Genomic DNA, 23,216 nt, shown 5'->3' with positions numbered 1-23,216 from the left:
ATGGGGGAAGTGGGATTAATAAACATTGAGCACAAAGAACTATGGAGCGCCCCTCTTTCGCCTCCTCCGCAGTCCGTGAACTCTGAGGCTACAGTTATGACCTTGAATGTCAACTGTCTACTCTGTTTCTCTAAAGACCCCGTTGCCTGTGCTGCTAATGTGTATTCATATTGTTTTCTTGTTTTGTAAAATTAATAAAAAGTTAAAAAATAAAACATCTATTCGGTTTTAGAGATGAAATTCAGAGACTACTTTCAGAGCTTACTCTCAATGTCACCTTTTCCTTAGAGAATACCCTTAGTTGATGGCCTATGGATGAAAAGATCACATCACAAACATATCGCTCAAGATGTTTGCTCAGCAGCTAGTTTTGAATTAAATATTGCACCTGAACCCACCTCCTGTGACAGACAGTACATCCTTGGAGGGAAGTCTCGGAGGACAACAAACTAGTACAGGAGCTCTGAATATCCAGTCCTTCTCGCAAGGTCCTGGCAAAGGTATGAGAATACAGTATCAGTCCAACAAAGGCCCAGCATAGAGACAATCCCTCTGCAAAGGCAGGTATTGATATTTTCAAGATCTTCTTGTTCACCACAATACCAATCCTTTGAGCTCAGAAAAAGAATCTTCAGCGATGTAACTTTGCAAAGTAGTTCTGGGCCCTCTTGGAACAGGATACAATCTTGAGGGCAATGGAGAGATGGTGGATCAGAACCGTGTTGGGGCAGAGGGTGTACCTGAACTCTAAGACATACTAAGACAAAACTTCAGGACAACTTTTCAGAGGTAATCTGTCCCCCACTCTGACCCCGAGCCCCAATGCATGAAGCACCAGCTGCTAGATCCTGCCGTAGCTGGCGTTGGATGTACAACGCCACCTTTTTAAAGAGTTGTTGGGGTGGATGGCCATGAATTATGATGACCCCTGCAGAAGAGCAAGGTGACCCCTGCAGAGGAGCATGCACGAATGAAGCCCCTGCCAACCAGTTTCTGCTGCCCAGAACATTGCCAAGATAAAACAGGAAAATAGAATGGCCTTAACAGCAAGATTTTCAGTGCAGGAACAGAGAAGCCCAAGCGATAGAAGCATAAGAGTTCACTGCTTTGCAAGAGAAAAGACATCCATCCAGGAGACCTAATTACCCTTGCCAAATATTCCACTGTATTCAGACCAAGATAACATCCTTATAATTTATGATATATAAAGATTTTATAAGAAAGATTTTGTAAAGGTTCTTTTATGAATCAATAAAAATAAATTAAGTAATAACACAGCAACTCGAAAGACTCACAATTCTCCGGCATACAGCATAACGGGTTAAGGCACAGGAAGTGTTAACCACATGTAAGACTAAAGAAAACACCTTCCTTCCTATCAAAGGAGTCTGTTTTGCCAGTCTCGAAGACCGCATGGTTTACGGTAAAAGATGAGGAATCTGTGGGAGGAAGATATCCTGTGGGAACAGTCCTTGCCATTCTCATCCCTGAAAGACATTTGTGCAACCTGAAAAGATCCCAACATACGACAATCGCAAGTATGCTTACTGCACAATAACAAACTAAAACAGAGGCAAGCAAATATTTTCTTTTTTTTATTCATACAGTATGAAGGGTCCTAAAGTTTCTACAACATATTATGCAGCATGCAGAGGAAAACTAACATTCAACATAAGTTTTCCCCACACAACCTTAAAAAACCCAATCCCCATGGAGGAAATTCTTTGCACTATTTTCTAGAAGGTCAGCTAAGATATGCACAAGCAATAGGAAGCATTTGCTAAACTGTTTGTAACAAATACTTATGTACAAAAAAATACACAAAAAAATGAAAAAGTCTAATTCCCCCACGAAGCAGAGCACATGGCAGTTGACACCGACAGATACAACCACTGGCTGGGATTATAAACCACACACTGATCAGAGGAATAAAGGTATATGTCGTGGAGAGATTCTGTATAAACTTTACCATTTACCAAAGTTTGGCAACATTAGGTTTTTAAAAATATGCAAATTATGTAAACAAGAGGAGCATTTCAAATCGATCTACATGCAAAACTCCATGTCATGCAAGGACACCAAGCACCTGGATTTCTCTCTTACAGAGCCCATGATGTGCAGCACTCAGTTGAAGAACAGCTATGGCAGGCAGGCCATTGATCTAAGTGGGTATGTAAATCTGCTGTTTACAAGTAAATTAAGAAAACAGTCAAAAAGAAACATCAATATACAATAAAGATGTACTTTAAAAAAAAAAGATTTTTTTTTATATCTTCCAGCCAATAGTACCATTGCAGAAAAGGGAAGGAATAATAGAAACCCGTGGAACATGATCACTACTTTTATATCACACAAATGTATCTAACTACAATTACAAATCATGATATGGACACATCTAGAAACAAAGCTGCTCTCCAGGTGCAGTATCACCCATCTATATGTTAGCAAGACTTTTCCCCACTGATTCCAATATACATATATTTTATTAAATATTACCAGTTGTTCATGCTGCCTGCAGTAGTTTTGTTTGTGGAGGGGGGAAATATTCTGGTTTAAGAATTATAAACTTTACTGTAAAATAAAAATTAAAAATGTATAATCTTACCAAATAATGCATAAAAAAGCATACATGGAAATTCAGCACAATTTTAATATCAACTATATTCAACCACTCACAGAAGAAACCATGAATGCCAATATCAGATTCATATAAAATACACCCTGAAATATGATCATTTACATATAATTAGGGAGTTTCAGTGTACGCAAATGTGCCACCAATTAATTTGGTAACAGATAAGTGTCAAATGTAAACACTCAGCAGTGATCCTGTATGCACAAAGGGTTTAAACACTTGGCATTAATATTCAACTACTTTCTTTCATACAACGAACTGTTTAAAGCTACTAGCAAAGAGACAGTCCCCGGTGGTATATGAACAAGCATAAATAAAGCATACAGGTCTCCTGTGTCTGATTGTTCAAGAAGCAGTGTATTATCAACCTGTCATTTTACAGAAATCTCAAGTCACAAGAAAATGAAAACTGACCAAACAAGCAGATAAAAGCTTACATTCTTCTACTATGTATAAAACTGTGTGAAATAAAAGTAAGGATTGATATACGGAAATTGAACTGTATGTTCTGCTTGGCACTTTGTACTCTAGTTTTGTTTCTGAATCAAGTATATTAAATTAAAGCCCACCTAACTACTACATATAGAAAGCTATATATATATATTTCCTTGTTATAAAAGAAAAATAAATAAAAGCCAAGCCCCTTCCTTTCTCCACCACACTGATATGCTCTTTCCATCTTGCTGTCCTTCAGACTTTAAAGTGCTACACTGAGTTATTGAGAGAATTAAAGTTCAATAACACTTCGTTGGCTTCATGAGGCTCATGTTGGAAAATGTGGCTTCACAGAGAAAATACTTCCATTTAAATACACATAGAGCATTGCCGGACGTCTTGAGCAGATCTTCAGCGATGGAGAAGAAAGCAGAAGTGTTGGATGGTACACTAATGAAAGTCACACGTCTACCACCATCTTTTTGTGAATATCTAGGCCTCCTACCACCTAAGATATAAAAACAAGACAAATATATTATCAGTTTAGTCACCACACCTGGTTTCATTTTCAGCATCACAGTCACACTTCATAAAATCATTTCTATATACAATTCATTCAATCTACAAAACAGAAAAACCGCCAGCTCGGAATCCCTCTCCAAAACAGATATGAAGGAACATTGATCCAAGTAGAATGCCTCACGCGAAGAAGAGCATGTTAACTATTGTGGTATCCTTTATGACAAACCAAATCCCCTTCACGTCTGTTTGCAAAGCACAAGAGCCTCACTATCTGAATCTAACGCAAGGATAAAATGCTGCACTCGCCATCAGCAGTTTACTCTTTGCAATTCCAGCCTGAACAGACTGGCCACATATCCCTTATTGGGCATCATCTCAGCATAACAGTCCCAGAGTGGCATTTGCATTCAGTACTATGGTTTAAGCAATAAATCTTCTGTTCTGCTAAGGTCAGTCCGAGTGGGATGGGTATGCCCAGATGTAGGTCCCATGCCTCCTGTGCTTACAGACCAAAGATAAATTCATGGACTACACCCAATGAGGTTAAAACATGTCCCTGAGATGATTGTGGCCTCGTGCAGAAGGGATGCCAAGTGTCAGTTTGGGCTGGACTACTCATATATTATGGTCCTGGTTGCCTTTTACTTCTGCCCTCCACCCCTGGATTGTCATGGCTATAGATCTCACCCTCCCGGATTGTCAGTTTCTCTCCTCGCCTCCCACCGACTGCCAAACCTCCCCTTATGGGTCCTGGCTGCCTCCTCTCCCCATGACTTGATCAATTCACCCCTCACTGCACCACTCATTCCTCTTCCGATGTTAGTATTGTAACAACGCACCCATTCTTTTTCCACTGCTTTTTGTTACTTCCACGCACCCCCCTCCGGCCCTCACACTTCATTTCGTTAAGCACTCTGATATGGGATTGGTAAAAAAAAAAAAACATGGTCCGATATAATGGTGCTTTTTTCAAACTTTTGTTCAGCTTTCTCCAATAAATACAAAACTTTTCCCTTAAATGTCCACATCGTCAAGATCAAAGCTCATTGTAGTCTCAAATCAGATAAAACCTTAAACATATAAAAGTGATTTGAGCAAGAAGACTTCCAAGGACCTATTTCTATTTATTACCAAACATATCCAATTTCCTTTATTGAATAAAATAATTGGTATATGCTGCTTCAGGAATTTTAGATAAGCAAGATGACGGGCCAAGTCTCCATCTCTGATATTTTTTTTCCAACAAACTCAGCGTAACAAATACAACTGAATGATCGAGTTGGCACCCTCAAAATACAGAATTTCAAAGAACGTTAGTCCACCAACTGCTCATTTTGTATTTAGTTGAACAAAGATGTCAATTTCATACCAATACGACTAACAAAAACAAATGTACAGATGGCGCAGGCAATTCTCAGAATGGTGCTTGTACAATACTACAAAGGTGAGAGAAATTGGTGACCTAGTTTGAGGGTGCGAACAAAGTGATACACAGACTAGGGACAGAACAAAAATAAATAAGAAATAGATGACTTACAAAGGTAACATTAACCCAGGGGGGCAAGTGCTTCAAACCAAAGACGAGTATATATGAGAAAAATAAAAACATATGCTGATTGCTTTTGGAGTGTCGAGCCCCTTCCTAGTGCTCGATTTGTGAAGGCCCCCTTCCAACCCTCTTCCGAGCCCCATTGCCACTTCCCTGACCCTCCCAACCTCCCATGAGGCCGGATAGGTCCGCTTCAAACACCCACAACACCAAAGGTTAATACCCCATGTTCCTTGCCTTTTTTCATTTCCCGACAGAGGTGAGCAGTACTTTTGGAGGCCCCAGCCCCTTCCTAGTGCTCGATTTTTTGCAAGCCCTCCCCACCTCCCCATCCTGCCCTGGATGCTGGATAGGTCTGCGTCAAACACCCACAAACCCTGTGTTGCAGCCCCTCACCTCGCCTTTTTTCATTTTGCAGGCTCCCCTAGCCCTCTCCCGAGCCCCTTCCCTGACCCTCCTCCCGCCTCCCATCTCTCACTGCCCGTTGCAGCTTCAGCGGCGAAGGATCGGAGGCAAAGGAAGGGTTCTGCAGAGACAACTACAGACAGTGTTGGCCAGTGTTACCCTGCGGTGCCTACAGCCATCAACCGGCAGTGCCTGAAAAGGTAGGTGTGGTCTGAACAGGTGGGTGGGGGTGAGGGGAGGGTTCTTGAGGTGCAGCAATTACTGCTCCCCACTTAACTGTCCAACCCATCAAAATCATCCCATTTTCATACCACCAGGTCTAACTGTATCTACATACTACCCCTAGCCTTATATTGCATCTAGATAGATTGTACCACTTAGCCATATATTGCATCTAGATAGATTGTACCCCTTAACCTATAGCCATATATTGCATCCAGATAGATTTTACCCCTTAGCCATATTGCATCTAGATAAACTGTGCCCCTTATCCATATATTGCATCTAGGTAGCCCACCTGCATCTAGGTAGATTGATGCTCCCTAGCCATATATTGCATCTAGTTAACCGATTTTGCATTTGGCTTGACTATGCTACACTAAGAATGTAGACTTCACCCTTCAAATCATTTTGAGAAGGCAAGGTACGAAGGCTTGACAGACAGAGCCTGGAGTTTGCTCACTTTCTTGTCCCAAGCGGTTAGCATCTAAAGAGCAGCCTTCATCCAGCTGCTCCTTCTGGACCAAACCTCCAGCTGATGGAGGACACTCTAGGGCAGATTTCAGCAGAGGACAAAGTGTCCCTCTCTAGAAGGTCTGCACCAACAGACCGCTTCCCCACTGGAAGGGCAAGAGCCAGGGAAGCATAGACTCTACTGGGCAGATGGCCTCCTACAGTGAGCCTACAGAATCCACTGCAGGGGACTTCATGCGACTGGGAGTAACCCAGGAGATAGGACCAAGGTTCCTACAACTAGTACATAATATCCCTCTGGCTGGTCACTTGAGTTCCAAAAAGACCAGAGATTCTCACTATACTTTTACTGGCCCAAGATGGGTGCAGATGTTGACAAACATTGTAGGAGCTGCTACCCTTGCCACACGTCTGGTAAACATGGTTCCAAGAATGTGGAACCTTTGGTGAACCTCCCAGTCGTGAGAGTTCCTTTTGAGAGGGTGAGGATTGACATTGTCGGTCCCCTAGACCCTCCAACCTCCTCAGGCAATCCCTGTTCATTTCACAATCCTACCTGTTCCAGTTTGCCTCAGGCAATCGATTTATATTGGTTGTAGCAGACCATGCTACTAGATACCCTGAGCCATACCTATGAGAACCGTTACTGCTCAGGCAGCGGCCAAGGCCCTACTTGGTATTTTTACCAGGATAGGTTTTCTTAAAGAAGCTAATCTCGAACTGGGGGCAAATTATTTGTCACAACATTCAGGCCAAGTGGAAAAACTGGAGTTACTTACAAGTTCTCAAATGCCCACCACCCTCAAACAAATGTGTTTGAAGAGAGGTTTAACTGTACAATGAAGAGCATGAAAGGTGCCTCAGAAGGACCTGAAAAGAATGTGGGATCTTCTACTGCCATGCCCTCTCTTTGCTCAGAGAGGTGCCTCAAGCTGGAGTAGGTTTCAGCCCCTTTGAGCTCCTCCATGGTCATCCTGTCAAAGGCACTTTGGCTCTGATCAAAGAAGTATTGGAGAGTGCTCCAACCTTCAAGCCAGTCCGTGTAACTGACTTTGTACTAGGCCTCAGGAAGAGGATGGTGCAATTGATGATTGAAGCTTCTGAAAACTTGAGCCTGGTCAAGCCCTGGTGAAGCATTGGCATGACGAGAAAGCTAACATGGTGGAGTTTACTCCAGACCAGCTAGTTCTAGTTATGGTCCCCACAAGACAAAGGGTCTTGCAGGACAAGTTGATAGGTCCCTTCAAAGTTGTAGGTAAACTTGGAGAGGTCAATTATTTAGTGGACTTGGGCAACCCAAAGGAGGCCTTGTAGGGTCTTTCACACTAATCACCTGAAGGCCTATGTCTCCGGACCATAACTAGGATCTTTCCTTCTAGCTTCTGCTCAAGAGTAGGAGAGTGAACCTCTTTCCCTGATCTCCTCAGAGGACGCCCTTCAGATGAAATCATAGGAGTAAAACTCTCTTCTGATCTGACTTGGCAGCAACAAGAAGAGTGCAAAGCTCTGTTAAATCAGTTTGCCTCTCTGTTTTCTCTGACACCAGGCTTGACTACTTGGGGCCGGCATGTTCTCCTCACTGTTGACAGTCTCCATGTCAAAAGCAGCGGCTACAGAATGACTGATCATGGCAGAACTCACATAATGGAAGAGGTCAATGAGCTGCTTGACCCTGGGGTTATTGAGCCATCTACAAGTCCATGGGCTAGTCCAGTTGTACTAGTGCCAAAGGCAGGAATCAAAGAGTTGAGATTCTGCATGGACTATAGGGCTCTGAATGCAGTCACTAAGACTGATGCCCATCCTTAACCCAGGACAGATGAGCTGGTAGACAAACGTGGATCTGCCAAGATACTCAATACAATTGACCTGACCTCAGGCTATTGGCAAATCGCACTGACAGACCATGCCAAGGAGAAAATTACATGTTCTATCCCTGGAGGGTTGCACCAGTTTAGGGTCATGCCTTCTGGACTAAAGAATGCACCCGCCACATTCCATAGGATGGTGAACCATGTTCTGAATGGGTTAGAGGACTTCTGCATGGCATACTTGGATTACATTGGAGCGTTCAGCCCCATTTGGGAAGAACCTCTTCACCTTGGATATGTGTTGCAGGCTCTTGAACAGGCCCATCTGACCATAAAGGCAACCAAATGTCAAATTGGTTAGAGTAAGGTGGTCTACCTTGGACATGAGCTAGAAGGTGAGATTAGGTCCTTGCCTAGTAAAGTACAAATTGTCAAGGACTGGGCCACCCCTACTAATCGGATCCAAGTGACAGCCTTCTTAGGTCTCACAGGGTACTACCGAAACCTTATTGAGAAATATGGGATGATCGCTTCTCCCCTGAATGTCATTCTTCCCCCGCAATTCCAAAGAAAGTCAGATGGAATGAAGAGTGTGCCAAGGCATTTGAAGGGCCGAAAACAAGGCCCTCTGCAAAGCCCCAGTCTTAAGAGCTCCTCATTACAGCAATCCATTATTGTACAGATGGATACATCGAATACAGGAATAGGGGCGGTCTTAAGTCAACTCGATGAGCAAGGCAGGAAACGCCCCATTTGCTTCATCGGTAGAAAACTGAAGGACAAAGAAACAAGGTGGGCAACCATAGAACATGAGTGTTTTGCCATTGTGTGGTCTCTGAAGAAGTTTAGGCCATACTTGTATGGTTCTCACAGACCCCCAAATCATTAGATGGTTAATGAAATGAAGGGGGGGAAATCCTAAACTGCTCAGATAGTCTATCAGCCTCCAAGGGTTTGATTTTACCATTGAGCATATGCCAGGTTGCAGTCATCAGAATGCTGATGGTCTCTCCAGGAAGTATGAACGATTGAAATAACAGATTCATCCAGGAGTGGATTAAATCCTCATGTCCCTTAGTGTAGGGGTGACAAGCGTTCATTTAAAGGGAATTAGCACAGAAACAGAATATTCTCCCTGAGACCCCCACCTATCCCCCACCACTTTTGCTGGACTTTGATTTTAATCTCCTGAGTAAGTGGCCCCTTTTGCCCCTCACTCTTTTGGTTTCTCCGACTAGGTTGTTTAATTCTTACTGTTTAATGGAGTCTGGCAAACTCCATAGGCATCTGCTTTTTGCACAGTGACACAGCACCCTCTGTGCAGTGCCACTGAAAAGTCCCTTAGACTTCTCTTAATTTTTAAATACATGTTCTTGTGTGAACTACAGTTCCCAAGAATAGTGAGATAACTTATCTTTACTTAACTTTTCTTTTGTGGGTCCAGCACACACCACCCTACGTGGAGTGCCGAGGGGGTTACCTATTAACTCCTTATCCCACTTCTCATGTAACCTTTTTGTTACACCGACTGACTTAAATGGCTGGTGGCAGTGGTTACTTTTTACTTCCTTTGGTGCAGGGTAGTGGTAGGCTGACTACTCAGCTGCATTACAGCACCCATGGGTGACCATTTTCCCAAAATGGCCCGGTCTTTTTTCGTTTTTCAGTTCCTTCTGGGCTTTTACTAAGTTTTGTTCCTTTGTGCGTTTTGCCTTTGGCGGGCTTCAGGAGGGGCATGGCCTGAGCTCATGTGGTGAGGACGCTGCTCCACTGAGCTCCCACCGAGATCCTCTCTTGATCCTGGCTAGCAGTGACCATATCAACCGTGGAGTCATAATAAAGCAATATTATTGTATAAGAAGCTGGGGCCTAACTCTAACCCTGCCCTCGGTGCTTGGAAACCAGTGCAACACAGAGCATTAATACAGACCCTGGGAGCCACCGCGCAGCACCCTAGAGCAACGATACAGCTGTGGAGTAACTGCCCCTGCTGAATGCTGCTGAATATTGGGGCTGAACTCCTCCTTGTGTGGATCTCCCTGTGGTGACAGAGGGCCGCTCGATCTGACCGGGGGGTACGTTGTGTTACTCACTGCAATCGCGGGTGCTGGGACAGACGCTTGAGCCTCACTGGCGCCTCGCTACACCGATCTGACAGTTGGGAGCTGCTCGGCTGACCTGCAGACGCCCGCTGACACCGCCTACATCGGCGGGGCACTCAAGCTGGGAGGGACGCTCTGCCCTCACCTGTAGAGCTTGCCTTGTACTGTTGGGCGGCTGGTGCTCGCCTGCGGGGGAATCCACCTCCCTGGTGCAGTGTTGATTGAGATGTCGGGCCATAACACGGCCCACACAAACGCATTGCCTCTGCTTCATCACCCCCACACACTTGATAACACATGCAGGGCGCCTTGGACCTTGGGATAGGTGCTCTAGATCGTGTGGGCCCCTGTGAGGTGCGGATCCTAAATGGTGAGCACTCACTCCCTTACACCTTTGGCGCCTGAAAACACGGACTGAGGGACCAGTGGAATTTTTGCTGGGCCCTGGGGGGCCTTATTCTCCTACGGCTGATGCACTTTGCCAACGTGAACTCATTATTGGGCACACCCTTTGGGGGGCCCTCCATCAAATGCAAGTGCCTGAAATGAGGGGCACACGCTATCCGAGACTTGGGCCTCACTATCATTAACTACTACTCTAGCTGCGCTGGCTGTGGCCTGAACCCACTTGCGGAAATTTGGCCTGTAAACCACCTTCTGTTGCTGGACACTCCAATAACTGCCTCAATAACTCTATTCAGGCACCAGTATCTTAATAGCCATTGGACTCACACCTGCTGCACCCTGTATAGCTCTCATAAAGAGGTGCTGCTCTGATTTGTGACTTGGAGACTACCTGCTTGAACCTTGGTACTCGCAGTCCCTAGGATATAATGTCACCCACCAAAAACAAAGGGGAACCAACTATAATGGACTCGTTTGCAAACCAAAGTAAAACGCGCAAGCCCACGCAATCCATGGAAGTTATGCAGGCGACTGTTTGCACCCAAACACAAAACCCTCAGGAAGAACAGAACCTTGCTGCAATTGCTGCGTTGAGTGCCTCGCTGGAAACCAGGATTGATGAGGTAAAGATTGACGTCCAACTGCTTCCTCAAGATGCAAGACAACTGGCTGAGAGGGTCACAAATGTGGAATCTGGACTGAGGGAAACCGCAGATAACACCAAAGAACTTGTAACAAGGGTTAAGGAGCTGGAGACAAAGAACGCCACCCTGGAACAATGTGCTGAGGATTCCGAGGGAAGATCCTGCAGGAACAACATACAGGTGTTGGGGCTTCCGGAGGGGACAGGCACAGATCTGACCCTATTCATCGAAAATTTGCTACAATAGGAGATTGGGCCTGGTAATCTGTCCCAAGGAGTTGCAGTTGAGCGAGCCCATAGTTTGCTACAGAAGAGGCCCCCACCTGGATCCCACCCCCAGACAGATTTGAACTTTCAAGACAGGGAAGTGATCCTTAAATTCTCTAGAAGGCGGGAACACAGAGACAACGCCAAAATCGCCATCTAAATGGACTGCAGACCTGCGTTCCAAAGGGCCAGAAACTCTTTCGTACCGATCAAAGCAAGGCTGAGTCAACTGAACCTTAAATATATGGAACAAGTTACTTACCTGTAACTGTTGTTCTCCAGCATGGGTCTGGCATGGATTCACATGCTCATGAATATTCCCCGTCGTCAGGCTGGGAATCCTCGGTAAAGAAAAAACCAGTATCAGTTTCGTTTCTGATCTGTCTTTCGTAGTAATAACCAATCACTGGTCTCTGCGTCATACTGACCACAGCCAATGACTGCCCTCTACCTAAGCACCGCCTCTGGCAGCCATCTTCAGATTTGGAAGCACGTGAAGTGGCAGTATGACCAAGTGAAGAGCCGCAGAGGGGTAGGCGGGAGGGTTCGCATGTGAATCCATGCCAGACCCATGCTGGAGAACAACAGTTACAGGTAAGTAACTTGTTCCTTCTCCAGCATGGGGTCTGGCATGGATTCACATGCTCATGAATAAAGAATACATAGCAGTACACACATGCACAACCACGGGAGGTGGCAAAGGCTCAACATTAAGCATTACATCAAACTCAACATTAAGCATCTTACCTCCTCACCAGGCTCACCTCAGGCGAACAGGTTGCGCAGCACTGCTTGGCCGACCCTGGACTCCTCCCTGGAATCCCGATCGACGCAGTAGAATTTCGTGAAGGTGTGCGTCGACCTCCACGTAGCAGCCCTGCATATGTCCAGCAGGGGCATACCAGAAAGGAACGCCGTGGTAGCTGCGATCGCTCTGGTGGAATGGGCTCTCGGACGGCCAGGCAGCGGTCGGTTTGCCAACCGATGACAGTACATGATACAGCCGGAGAGCCATCTGGAAATGGAAGCCTTCGAGAGAGCCTTCCCTTGATTGACAGGTCCAAAATTCACAAAGAGTTGTGACGTCTTCCGAAAACACTTCGTGCGGTCCACGTAGAACTTCAGCGCTCTAGCCACATCCAGCGAGTGCAAAGTCCTCTCAGCCGGCGACGAAGGCGACGGGAAGAACACAGGCAACACCAAGGGTTCGTTGAGATGGAAGTCCGACGGTACCTTGGGCATGAAGGAGGGGTGCGTCCTGAGCACTACCCTCGTGTCGTGAAAAGTCAAGTACGGGGCCTTGCAGGAAAGGGCCTGGATCTCTCCCACCCGTCGTGCGGAGGTGATGGCCACAAGAAACGCTGTTTTCCACGACAAACTTCAACGGGGCCGAGTGCAGAGGCTCGAACGGAGGTCCCATGAGCTTGGTCAGCACCACGTTGAGCTCCCACGCCGGGGCCGGCGCCTTCACCGGCGGGAACGATCTGAACAGTCCCTTCATGAACTCTTTCACTAGACGATGAGACCACAAGGACGTCCGGCCCGTGGTTCTGGTGTATCGGGAGATCGCAGCAAGATGAATCTTGATGGACGCGTGTGCCAGTCCAGCTTTGGCCAGCGTCAGCAGGTACGGCAGTACCTGGGGAGCCGTAATCCGTAGAGGGTTAATCTTCTGTGCGTGGCACCAGACAGAGAACCTCTTCCATTTGTGTCCGTAGCATTTAAGAGTCGAGGACGCCCTGGCCTTTGCAAGAACCTCTCTGCAGTTGGCCGGTATGTCATATCCTCCAAACTCTAGCGCTGCAGGAGCCAGGCCTGCAAGTTCAGCGATTTCGGGTCGTGGTGGAGGATGGCGCCTCCTTCCCTGGAGAGTAGATCCGTGTCCACCGGCAGCTTGATTGGCGGGGACGCTGACAAGTCCAGAAGGTCCGGGAACCATATCTGCCTCGGCCACGCAGGTGCGACGAGGATCATCCTGCACCGTGACCTCTTGAGCTGGTTGACGAGCCGGATTAGCAGTGGCAAAGGAGGGAACGCGTAGAGGAACAGGCCCTCCCAGGGGAAAGAGAAAGCATCGCCCATGCTCCTCGCCTGGGGAAACCTGCTGGCGAACCTCCGGCACTTGGAGTTCGTCGCCGTCGCGAACAGGTCGATCTGGGGTGTGCCCCACCGTCGGAAGAGGCGATCCACTAGATCCTGCCGTAGTTCCCACTCGTGGCACGAGCGCAGCTCCCTGCTGAGTGAGTCGGCGATGGTGTTTTTTATCCCTGCCAGATGAAACGGCACCAGAAACATCCTTGGGGCGACGGCCCAATGCCACAGGTCCTGCGCCTCCTTGGACAGTGCTGGGGACCTGGTTCCGCCCTGTTTCCTGATGTAAAACATGGTGGTGGTGTTGTCGGTGAAGATCCTCACCACCTTGCCCTTGAGGGACGGAAGGAAAGACCTGAGGGCCCAGAACACTGCACGGAGCTCCAGGACGTTGATATGGAGGGACTTCTCCGTCGGGAGCCAGAGGCCTCTCGCGTGCAGATTTTCGGTGTGCGCTCCCCACCCTTCCAGGGAGGCATCCGTGGTCACTGTCTCCTGGTGGTCTGGGGTCTGGAAGTCCATGCCCGCCGTCAGATGCGCGCGGGTGCCCCACCACCTGACCGCTCGGCGGAAACTCTCGTCGAGTGTGATCCTCTCCTCGAAGCCGCCCGTCGTTTGGATCCAGCGCGCGTCCAGGAACTCCTGCAACGGGCGCATCCGGAGCCTGCACATGGGAATGAGGTAGATGCAAGAAGACATCATTCCGAGGAGGGACTTGATGGACCTCACCTTGGACGCGTCGGAAACCAACATCCGTTGTACCTTGCCCAGGATGGACCTGGTCCTTTCCTCCGACGGGGAGGCCAGAAGGGACACTGTCGAGCTTCGCTCCCAGAAACAGTGCGTGTTGCGCGGGTACCAGGTGGGACTTGGCGTAATTCACGGAGAATCCCAGGTCCGTGAGAAGTTGGACGGTCCTTGCCGTGTGCTCCACGGCGAGCTCCCTCGTCTTGGCTCGGATGAGCCAGTCGTCCAGGTAGGGGTAGACGTGGATCCCCTCGCGGCGCAGCTGCGCCGCCACCGGTGCAAGGCACTTGGTGAATACCCTGGGTGCCGACCGTAGTCCGAAGGGGAGGGCTTTGAACTGGTAGTGACGCCCTTGGACCACAAACCTGAGGAATTTTCGGTGCCCCTTTAGGATGGGAATATGGAAGTAGGCATCCTCCAAATCCAACGACGACAGGAAGTCTCCTTCCTCCAGCTGACCCAGGACGTGCTGGAGGGTGACCATCCGGAACTTCTGCGCCTTGATGAATTTGTTCAGACGTCGCAGGTCTAGGATGGGGCGCCATCCTCCAGTCTTCTTCTTCACGAGGAAGTATCTCGAGTAAACTCCGGAGTCCCGGAGCCTCTTTGGGACGAGTTCGATGGCACCCTTCCTGAGCATCGCCCTTACCTCCAGGAGAAGCTGAGGGACGTGAAGCTCTTTTCTGGCCACGGCGGGGACGCGCGGGCACCTTCTTTGAAACTCGAGCGCGTGGCCCCGGGCTAAGGCGTCCAGCACCCAACGGTCGGTGGAGATGGACTCCCACACACTGACGAAGCTCGCCAGCCGGCCTCCCACCGGGGTGCATCGGTGGGGGCCCGACCCCACGGTCGGTTCAATCCTGTTTCGACGAGGCTTTGCCACCTTGACCTCCTTGGCGGCGACGGCGGGGTCCGCCAGACTTGCCTCGTCCTCTGTAGGCCTCCTGAGACGACGAGCGGGCCGCTTGACGGTAGGTGGAGAAACCGCCGCCGGAACCTTTGGAGGCGCCCTTGCCTCCGCTGCTCCGAAAGGGCGTCCATCGTTGCTGCAGAACCCCAAGGGCCCGGGCCGTCTCAGTGTCCGCTTTAATGGCCTGAAGGGAATCGTCCACTGTTTTCCCAAACAGGTTGTTCCTATCGAACGGCATGTCCAGGACTCTGGTCTGTACGTCTTGACGGAAGTCCGTAGCCTTGAGCCATCCACACCGCCTAAGGCACACGCCGTTGCCCAACTGGCGAAACCCAGTGTCGGCGATGTCCGTCGCAATAGTGATGGCGTGGTCCGACGCCACCTCACCTTCCTGTAGGATCTCCAGGGCATCCGCCCTCTTATCGTCCGGTAGGAAGTCCAGCAGGGGAGCCAGTTTGTACCATAGCTCCCTGTCGTAGCGGGCCACGATAGCCAAGGCGTTGGCCGCTTTAATCGTCGTCGCTGCAGACGAGATGACCCTGCGTCCCATAGTGTCCAATTTCTTTCCCTCGCCGTCCGGTGGGGAAGTCGATGTGGAGGCCGCACCCCCCCCGCTTTCTTCCTGGCCGCCGCGGAGACGACGGAGTCCGGGGTAGGCTGCGCCCGGAGGCACAGGGGGGCCGCGTCCGGGACCCGGTACTTCTTCTCGTACCGGTCTCTTCTAGCTGGCGTAGTGGAAGGGTTCTTGAGGAGGGCGAGGCCCTCATCCCAAATGTCGTCCAGTAGAGGCACCGCGAGGATCGTCTTCTTCTTGGCCTTGCGCCGTTGATAAAGGAATCCTTCCTTTTTCTTCTCCTCAGGGCAGAGTTGGAAAAGCTCGGATGCCCTGGCGATCATGGAGTGGAACGAACCAATCTCGTCGGGCGGAGAAGCCCTGGTGGGAGGTGACGACGGTAGATCCTCGTCGTATACCTCGTCGTCCGTACCCGTCGCTGCCGTGTCAGTCCCCGTATCATCCCCTCGGGTGGACGGGGAGGAGGGCTGGACGGTGCGCGACGGCTGAAAAGGAGGTGGAGGGTGAATCCTTTTCTTGGGCGGGGGAACGCCAGAAGGTCCCGGTTCAGGATCCCCCGACGGGAGAGGTTCCTCCGTCGGCAACGGTAGTCTCGTCCTCATCTCTGAGCATAAGGACTGTATAGCCAACAAAATGGCCGCCGAGTTGTCTTGCGGCGCTGGCAGAGGGGAATCCGACGGGCGATCAGGGGCCCCGTCGGCACCCTCGACGATGTCGTCACCCGCGTCGGGATCCATCCCGATGGGCCGGTCTTCTTCCACGCCAAGGCCGTGGCTTAAGACCTCGATCAGCTCTTCCTCCGAGGTTGAAGCCGAATCTACGACGACGCCCTGCCCCCCCCTTTTTCTTCCCCGCCGGGGATTTCACGGGGGTCCTATCGATGGGCACAAAAGAGGACTCCCTCCGAGGTGGCAGGGAGACTCTGAGCCCCGAGGTCGCCACCACTGGTGTAGCCTCCACAGGCTGAGCCAGGGTCGCTGCGACAGTATCGATAGAGGGCTTGGCCGGATGGATTAAGGCCTTCACCACCTTAGGTGCGCTCACCGCCTTATCCTTGAGGGGGGGGACACTGCCTCGCTCCCCCTCCGATGGGGCCTTCGAGCTCGACCGGGGCCTCTCCAGGAGCTTCGCCGGGTGCTCGCCCTTCCTCTTACCCGACCCAGAGCGTTGGCTCGTAGTTGAAGGTGCCGGGGAGGGTGCGCCCTGCCTGGCGCCCCTAGAGCCCGACCGTTCGGCGCTCCCGGTGCCAGCGGACTCGCGGTGCTTGGCCTTATGTTGGACCCCCGTCGCCGGGGCGTCCTCAAAGGTCTTAGAAGACCGCTCGGATTTCTTCCTCTTCTTCTCGCCTGACGGGCTCTTCCCTTCCAGCCAGTTGGCGAGACGTTGATGGCGGTCCTTCATGGTCCGCTCCGACATATTGCCGCAAAACGCACAGTCCTTCTCCACGTGCGTCTTGTCCTCATGTAAGCAGTAGAGACAAAAGGAGTGTTCGTCCTCCTTAAAGACGTTCTGCAGCTGGCATCCAGGGCAGACCCTGAACAGCTTTCCGGGCGTAGAGCTTCCCTTCTCCTGGGCCATGTCCGGGCCTGAGAAGCTTCTGGAGTCCTCCAAAGCGTAGCTCGACGAAATCTTCACCCTTGAGGGGCGCGGACGAATCCGACACGGGTCCCCGTTGATCGGATGGAGAGTCGGTGGAGCTTAAGGCTCTTTTGACCGAAAAAACGAAGTTTTTGAGCAAAAAACGTGAAAAAAATAGCACTAACGCTTGAGAGCAATAGCACGAGGATCCCAACACATGAACGTGCGGTAAAAATCTGAAGATGGCTGCCAGAGGCGGTGCTTAGGTAGAGGGCAGTCATTGGCTGTGGTCAGTATGACGCAGAGACCAGTGATTGGTTATTACTACGAAAGACAGATCAGAAACGAAACTGATACTGGTTTTTTCTTTACCGAGGATTCCCAGCCTGACGACGGGGAATATTCATGAGCATGTGAATCCATGCCAGACCCCATGCTGGAGAAGCTTATGTATCCGGCCAGACTAAAAATTATCTACAATGGCCGGACGTATTTCCTGGACACACCTGCTGCGGCTACTATGTGGTTGGAACATAATCTAGCCGAAGGCGAGGGAGCAGACACCGGACCTTTGCAACTTCCACTTCATCCAATTACACTTCTGCTCGATCGGGCAGGCCAGTAATAATGGATGCCGACCTGTTGCTAGATGCCTTTACCCGGTACCCAATGGCCAGGTTTGGCCTTAGTGGTACGGAAATGCCTGAGCAACAAATGGTTGCTGGGCGATGTTACCCAGACTTCTTGTTAATGTTGTTTTGTGCTCTCCAGGCATTTTGGCCCATATGGCACTGCTGTTGGTCAAGCAGTCGAACAGACATGGTGTACCTAGACTCTAACCTTAACTTTACGGAAAGAGGAGGGACTGGGTGTAAATGTGCTGTAGGTGGTGCTCTTACTAGCTCTGGTGGGTGAGGGGGCACTTAATTGAAGTCTGACCCGTTTGGCTCATAACACAATAATGGCCTCCATTAGGGTACTGACCTGGAATGTTCGCGGGTTGGGCTCCTACCTTGAAGTCTTATTTGAAACGGAAAAAGGTGTAAATCGCCCCAATTCAGGAGACCCACCAGCTGGACAAAGAACAAGAGATAGTTCTCAACCGTTGGGCGGGTCTGGTTTTGGTTCTACTTACTCTAAATACTCCAGGGGAGTACTCACACGGATAGATGGATCATCGCCGTTTCAATTGTTAGAAGTTGATCGGGAAGAAGAGGGGCGATATTTGATCCTAAAAGGTTACACTTGACCACAGGGAGGTGTGCCTCGTCAATTCTGATTTCCTCAATCATGGCATCCCATGGCATGTCCGCACACTGGGGGCTCAGGTCTCGTCACAAACTAGATGGTTTCTTCATTTGTATTAAGTACACTGTGCTTGATAGATCCTCTCCCCCTCGCAGGGACCCGTCCCTGGCAATAGCCGCTCTCATACGCAGGACTCATTGATCTGGTGGATGCCTAGGGCGAACTACACCCAGGGACTAAAGGATACTCCTTTTACTCGTCCCCCCCCAAGACTTACACACTCGGATCGACTACTTCTTCATTGGGAGGCAACAAATTCCTGACATCTGCAATGCTGAGTTTCTGGGCCGCTCGATTTCTGATCATTCCCCTCTGGTGATTACATGGAACCTCGGGACTCCCAGACCCCCAATACCGACGTGGCATATGCCTACTGACGCACTGACTGACAAGGTCTTTAGGAATGAGCCTCAAACCTCGCTGTCCGAGTTCTTACAACACAATGAGGGAACAGTGGGGCACTGTTTGGGAAGCATTGAAGGCGACGACCATGGGGGAAATTCTAGCGAGAGCAGGGGTGGTATTCGCTGGATGTTGGAGGAATTGGATGTCATGGAGGATAAGATCTGTATACTAGAATCCCAACACATGTCTGCGGGCGGAGAATTTGCCCACAGCCCGATCATGCTGCCTTGAGGCGTGGGAGAGGTTGTCCAAGTTCAACTACGTTACTCACACCACTAGGGCTCACGCAGCGGGAGATAAACCGGGAAGGCTCCAATCATGGCTCTGCAAGCACGAACTACCAATATCCTGGACCACCCTATTACACGATGAGTGTGGGGCAGCATGGAGGTCCCAACTTGCAAATAATTTATATTTTCACTACGTACTACTCCTAGCTATACATTCCTACAGAACAGGTGCCCCATGGAGAAGTGAGTCTCTATCCCTTATTTTTCTCCCACGGCTTACTGACAGTCAGCGGGCACTCTTAGCCCTACCAATCACATTGGAGGAACCAAGTGACGCGATTGCCTGACTAGCTACATGCAAAATGCCTGGAAGTTATGGCCTCCCCCTGAATTTTATAAAACATATTGCCCTGCGTTAGCCCCAGTTTTACTAAAGGTTTTTGAGGCAGCCTATGCTAAAGTTGTACTTCCAGCCAGTATGAGGGAAACCTTGGTAGCAACTATATCTAAACCTGGGAAACCCAAAGATAGATATCATTCGTATTGCCCCGCCTAGCAATGTTAAATTATGATGTAAAAATGTTTCACACCATACTAGCAAGGAGGCTTCGCAAAGTTACTGCGGAACTGATACATGCTGACCAAACTGGGTTTGTGCCAGGCAGCAGCACGGCCTTAAACCTACGAAGGCAACAACATGAAATTGAACAGACTAGCTCTTGCAAAGAACTGCGCAGTGGCGTCACTGGACACTATCAAAGCCTTTGATTCCCTTTATTGGGAATAGCGGTTTGCTGTGCTGCAAAGCTTTGGAATGGGAGAGGGTGTTCTTCATTGGGTAGCCTTCTTATATTCATCACCCACTGGCAGGGTAAAATCTGGCAGATCTATTTCAAAAGCGTGGAATATTCAATGGGGGACATGCCAGGGCTGCCCTTTGTCTCCTATGTTATATATACTGGCGTATGAGCCTTTGTCAGCCCTACCTGCGCCAAGACTACCAGGCTGCAGGCATTATGGTCGGCGGAGATGCCTTGTGTCACTATACGCCGATGTTTTACTGTATCTGTGTGAACCAATACCAATAATCCTGGAAGTGCTCGATAATTTTGCTACTCTCTGGGATATCCTTCAATCGAGAGAAGTCCTGTCTATTCCTTCTGGCTGGTCTTCAGGGGGAGAATGAAACTGCCTTACCACACTTGGTGCTCCCATGGGCTGTGTGTTCCTTTAAGTACTTCGGTGTTCAGAATATGCACAAGCCGGAAGATATGCACACTAGAAACGCCCTGGGGGTAGTGAGGTCTTAAAAGAACCATGTCCTTCTGGTCTCGACTACCACTTTCACTTATGGGCAGAATAGCAATTATTAAAATGAATGTCTTCCCAAGGTTTTTATATTATTTCACAAACGTCCATTATTACATCAAGACTTCCTTCTTTCGCTCATTAGATACAGTGATTAGGAGGTTCCTATGGGGCCCTGCTCGACAGTCTGGCGCTGGCAGTATTATACCGACCCTACAAGGGTGGCAGTGTGCAACTGTTCAAATTAGAACTTTACTATTTAGCGGCTCAGCTCAGCTTTGTAACAAAATGGCTATTGGATGACACTATGTTGTAATGTGAATGTGACGTATTGCTGGCGCGTGTGGAATATTGTTCCAGCTTCAGGGATCAACATTCCACACGGGTCAGTTGATTGGAGGCTTTACCCGGAGGCGGCTGCTTCGGGGGTTCAGGAAAATAAAGTGCTTATTTCACTGGCGACGAGGAGCCTGAACCCCCGTGTTCAAACTTGCGTGTGCAGGACTTGACAGCGTTTACCCTGACGAGGTAACCAGGGAGCAGTGCGGCTGCCTGGGTTGGAGCACTCCCGTGGTTGGTGCGGCCGTTTGCTGGCGTGCCGTCCGCACACCTGCACCAGAGCGCACCCTGTGGAGCCCCTGGGTGAGGCCGGTGTCGATGGAGACACCCGCTGAGGTGCGAGTGGAGGTGCGGCGCTGCTGGACAGCAGCACGGTGCCAGCGCTGAGGAGTGACGGTCGGCGGTGACCATTGGGGCCGACCGGTCGCCTGCCTGCGGCGATACCATAAGGCTGTTGCAGGGCTGGAGCCTAGATCTGTGTTGCCGCCTGGCCCGCTGGCTGGGCCATTGGCCTTTGCCCCATCGCGGTCTGCACGGCTGAAGGGGAAGGACCGCCGTGTGTACCTGCCTGCGATGCACAGCATTGGACGGACGCGGGCTGAAGGCGCTCCTTGCCCCGCCTCCCAGGAAGTGTTTTGGTCTTCTCCCCGCCGGGATTAGCTGTGGGTGACACGCCCTGCCCACTGGCTTCGTGATTGCGAGGGCTAGCCAGACGTATGGCTGTATGTTGGAGGAGCTGCGGGGAGGATCTGCGTATTATTGGTTTGGGGAGTTGCAATAACACTCTTGCTGGTGACATTGTGGGTCCTTTGAGGTGAGCTACGTACGCATTTCTGTTGAAGTTGGCGTGGATTGGGCGCGAGAGTAGTGGCTTGCATTAGTCCACAAGGAGAACCAATCTGACTGTTCATAAAGGGTTAGAACCTGTTATTGCTGCATTCAGGTACAGTTGCTTGTTTTGTCATGTTGCATTCGGCTGCTAGACCCCCGCCAGCATTTCTGCCCACACCAGGTGAACCTGTTGCTGCTTGGGATCAATGGGTAGATTCTTTTAAAGTGTACTTGAGGGCAGCTGGTGGCTCTAAATTTTCGGATGATGAGAAGGAGGCTACCCTATTGAACTGTATTGGCACTGAAGGATTGAGAGTCTTTCGACATTTGCCTGGTGAGGATGTGACAGTGTCGGGAGGTGGTGAAGGGGAGGTCGTTGTAAGTGCCTATGAAACAGCGCTGAAAAAGTTGGAAACTCGCTTTGGGAAGAGGATTAATGTGGTGCTGGAAAGTTATAAATTCTTCTCCAGGGCACAGGCTTCTTGTGAGAGCATTGATACTTATGTGACTGCATTGCGGGCATTAATTGCCACATGTACATTTCCAGGGAATTTGGAGGAGCACATCAGGGACCAGGAGGTGATGAAGACCTGTAACCAGAAAATAAGGGAAAGACTCTGGATTGAGAATGATCCGCCTCTGGACAAGGTCTTGGAAATTGCCTTGGCGATTGAGACTTCCAGGGCAAGTGTGCAGATTGTCACTGAGAAAGATAACTCCAGGGAAGGAGTTCAAGCTGTTTTGCCTCGGAATAGGGGTGGTGGTATGGAAAACAAAAAAGGGGTTCAGAGGAATAGCACTCAGGGTGGCAAACGGTTCAAAGGGAAGGACTGTTGCCGGAAGTGTGGGTGGTCAAGCCATTCGACTGATTCTAAGGTTTGCCCTGCTAGCAACATGGAATGTAGGAAGTGTAAGCATGTTGGTCACTTTGCCCGGGTGTGTAAATTCAATGGGGTGGCAAGTGTAATGCCGGAAGCTGGTGCTTCCAATCAGGAGGCTGGGGCTGTTGGTGGCCCTGAACATGGGGTAATTCTTCATGTTGATGGGATGGCTCGCAAGGGTCCTTGGGTCTCAATGTTGGTGGATGACTGCCCTTTGGAAATGTTGGTTGACTCTGGGTCACCCTATACCTTGGTATCTCCTGAGGTGTATACGGATACATTGGGGAAGGATATATCTACACTGCAAGGAACTGACATTAACCCCAGTGCTTATGGTCAAAACCCGATTGAAGTCTTGGGTTATAACATGTCCACTTTTGGGTTTCAGGGTCGGCATACCATGGGAAAGTTGTATGTGGCACACAAAAGGTATTAGCATTCTGGGTTGGGAGGAGCAGGCGGCTTTGGGCATGGAGATACACCCGGGAAGGGAGGATCCAGTGCTCAGTGTTTTGGAAGGGGGTGAGGTTAACAGGCAGTGGACATC

General features: G+C 49.7%; 1 protein-coding gene across 1 annotated transcript in view; it reads right to left on the bottom strand.

Moving 5' to 3' along the window:
- Positions 1 to 1,582: 1,582 nt before the first annotated feature.
- PPP3R1 (protein phosphatase 3 regulatory subunit B, alpha) overlaps positions 1,583 to 23,216 on the bottom strand; it is a 575,346-nt gene continuing 553,712 nt past the window's right edge. Inside the window, exon 6 of the mRNA XM_069608143.1 lies at positions 1,583 to 3,578. Coding sequence (XP_069464244.1) covers positions 3,531 to 3,578 — 48 coding nt within the window. The 3' untranslated portion in view covers positions 1,583 to 3,530. The remainder of the gene's footprint in view (positions 3,579 to 23,216) is intronic.

Source organism: Ambystoma mexicanum, chromosome 4q (assembly GCF_040938575.1).
Source record: "Ambystoma mexicanum isolate Mex_15411 chromosome 4q, UKY_AmexF1_1, whole genome shotgun sequence".
In the NCBI taxonomy this organism is placed as follows: Eukaryota; Metazoa; Chordata; class Amphibia; order Caudata; family Ambystomatidae; genus Ambystoma; species Ambystoma mexicanum.
Note: the sequence above shows the minus strand (reverse complement) of the source record. Positions and strands in the feature narration are given on the sequence as shown.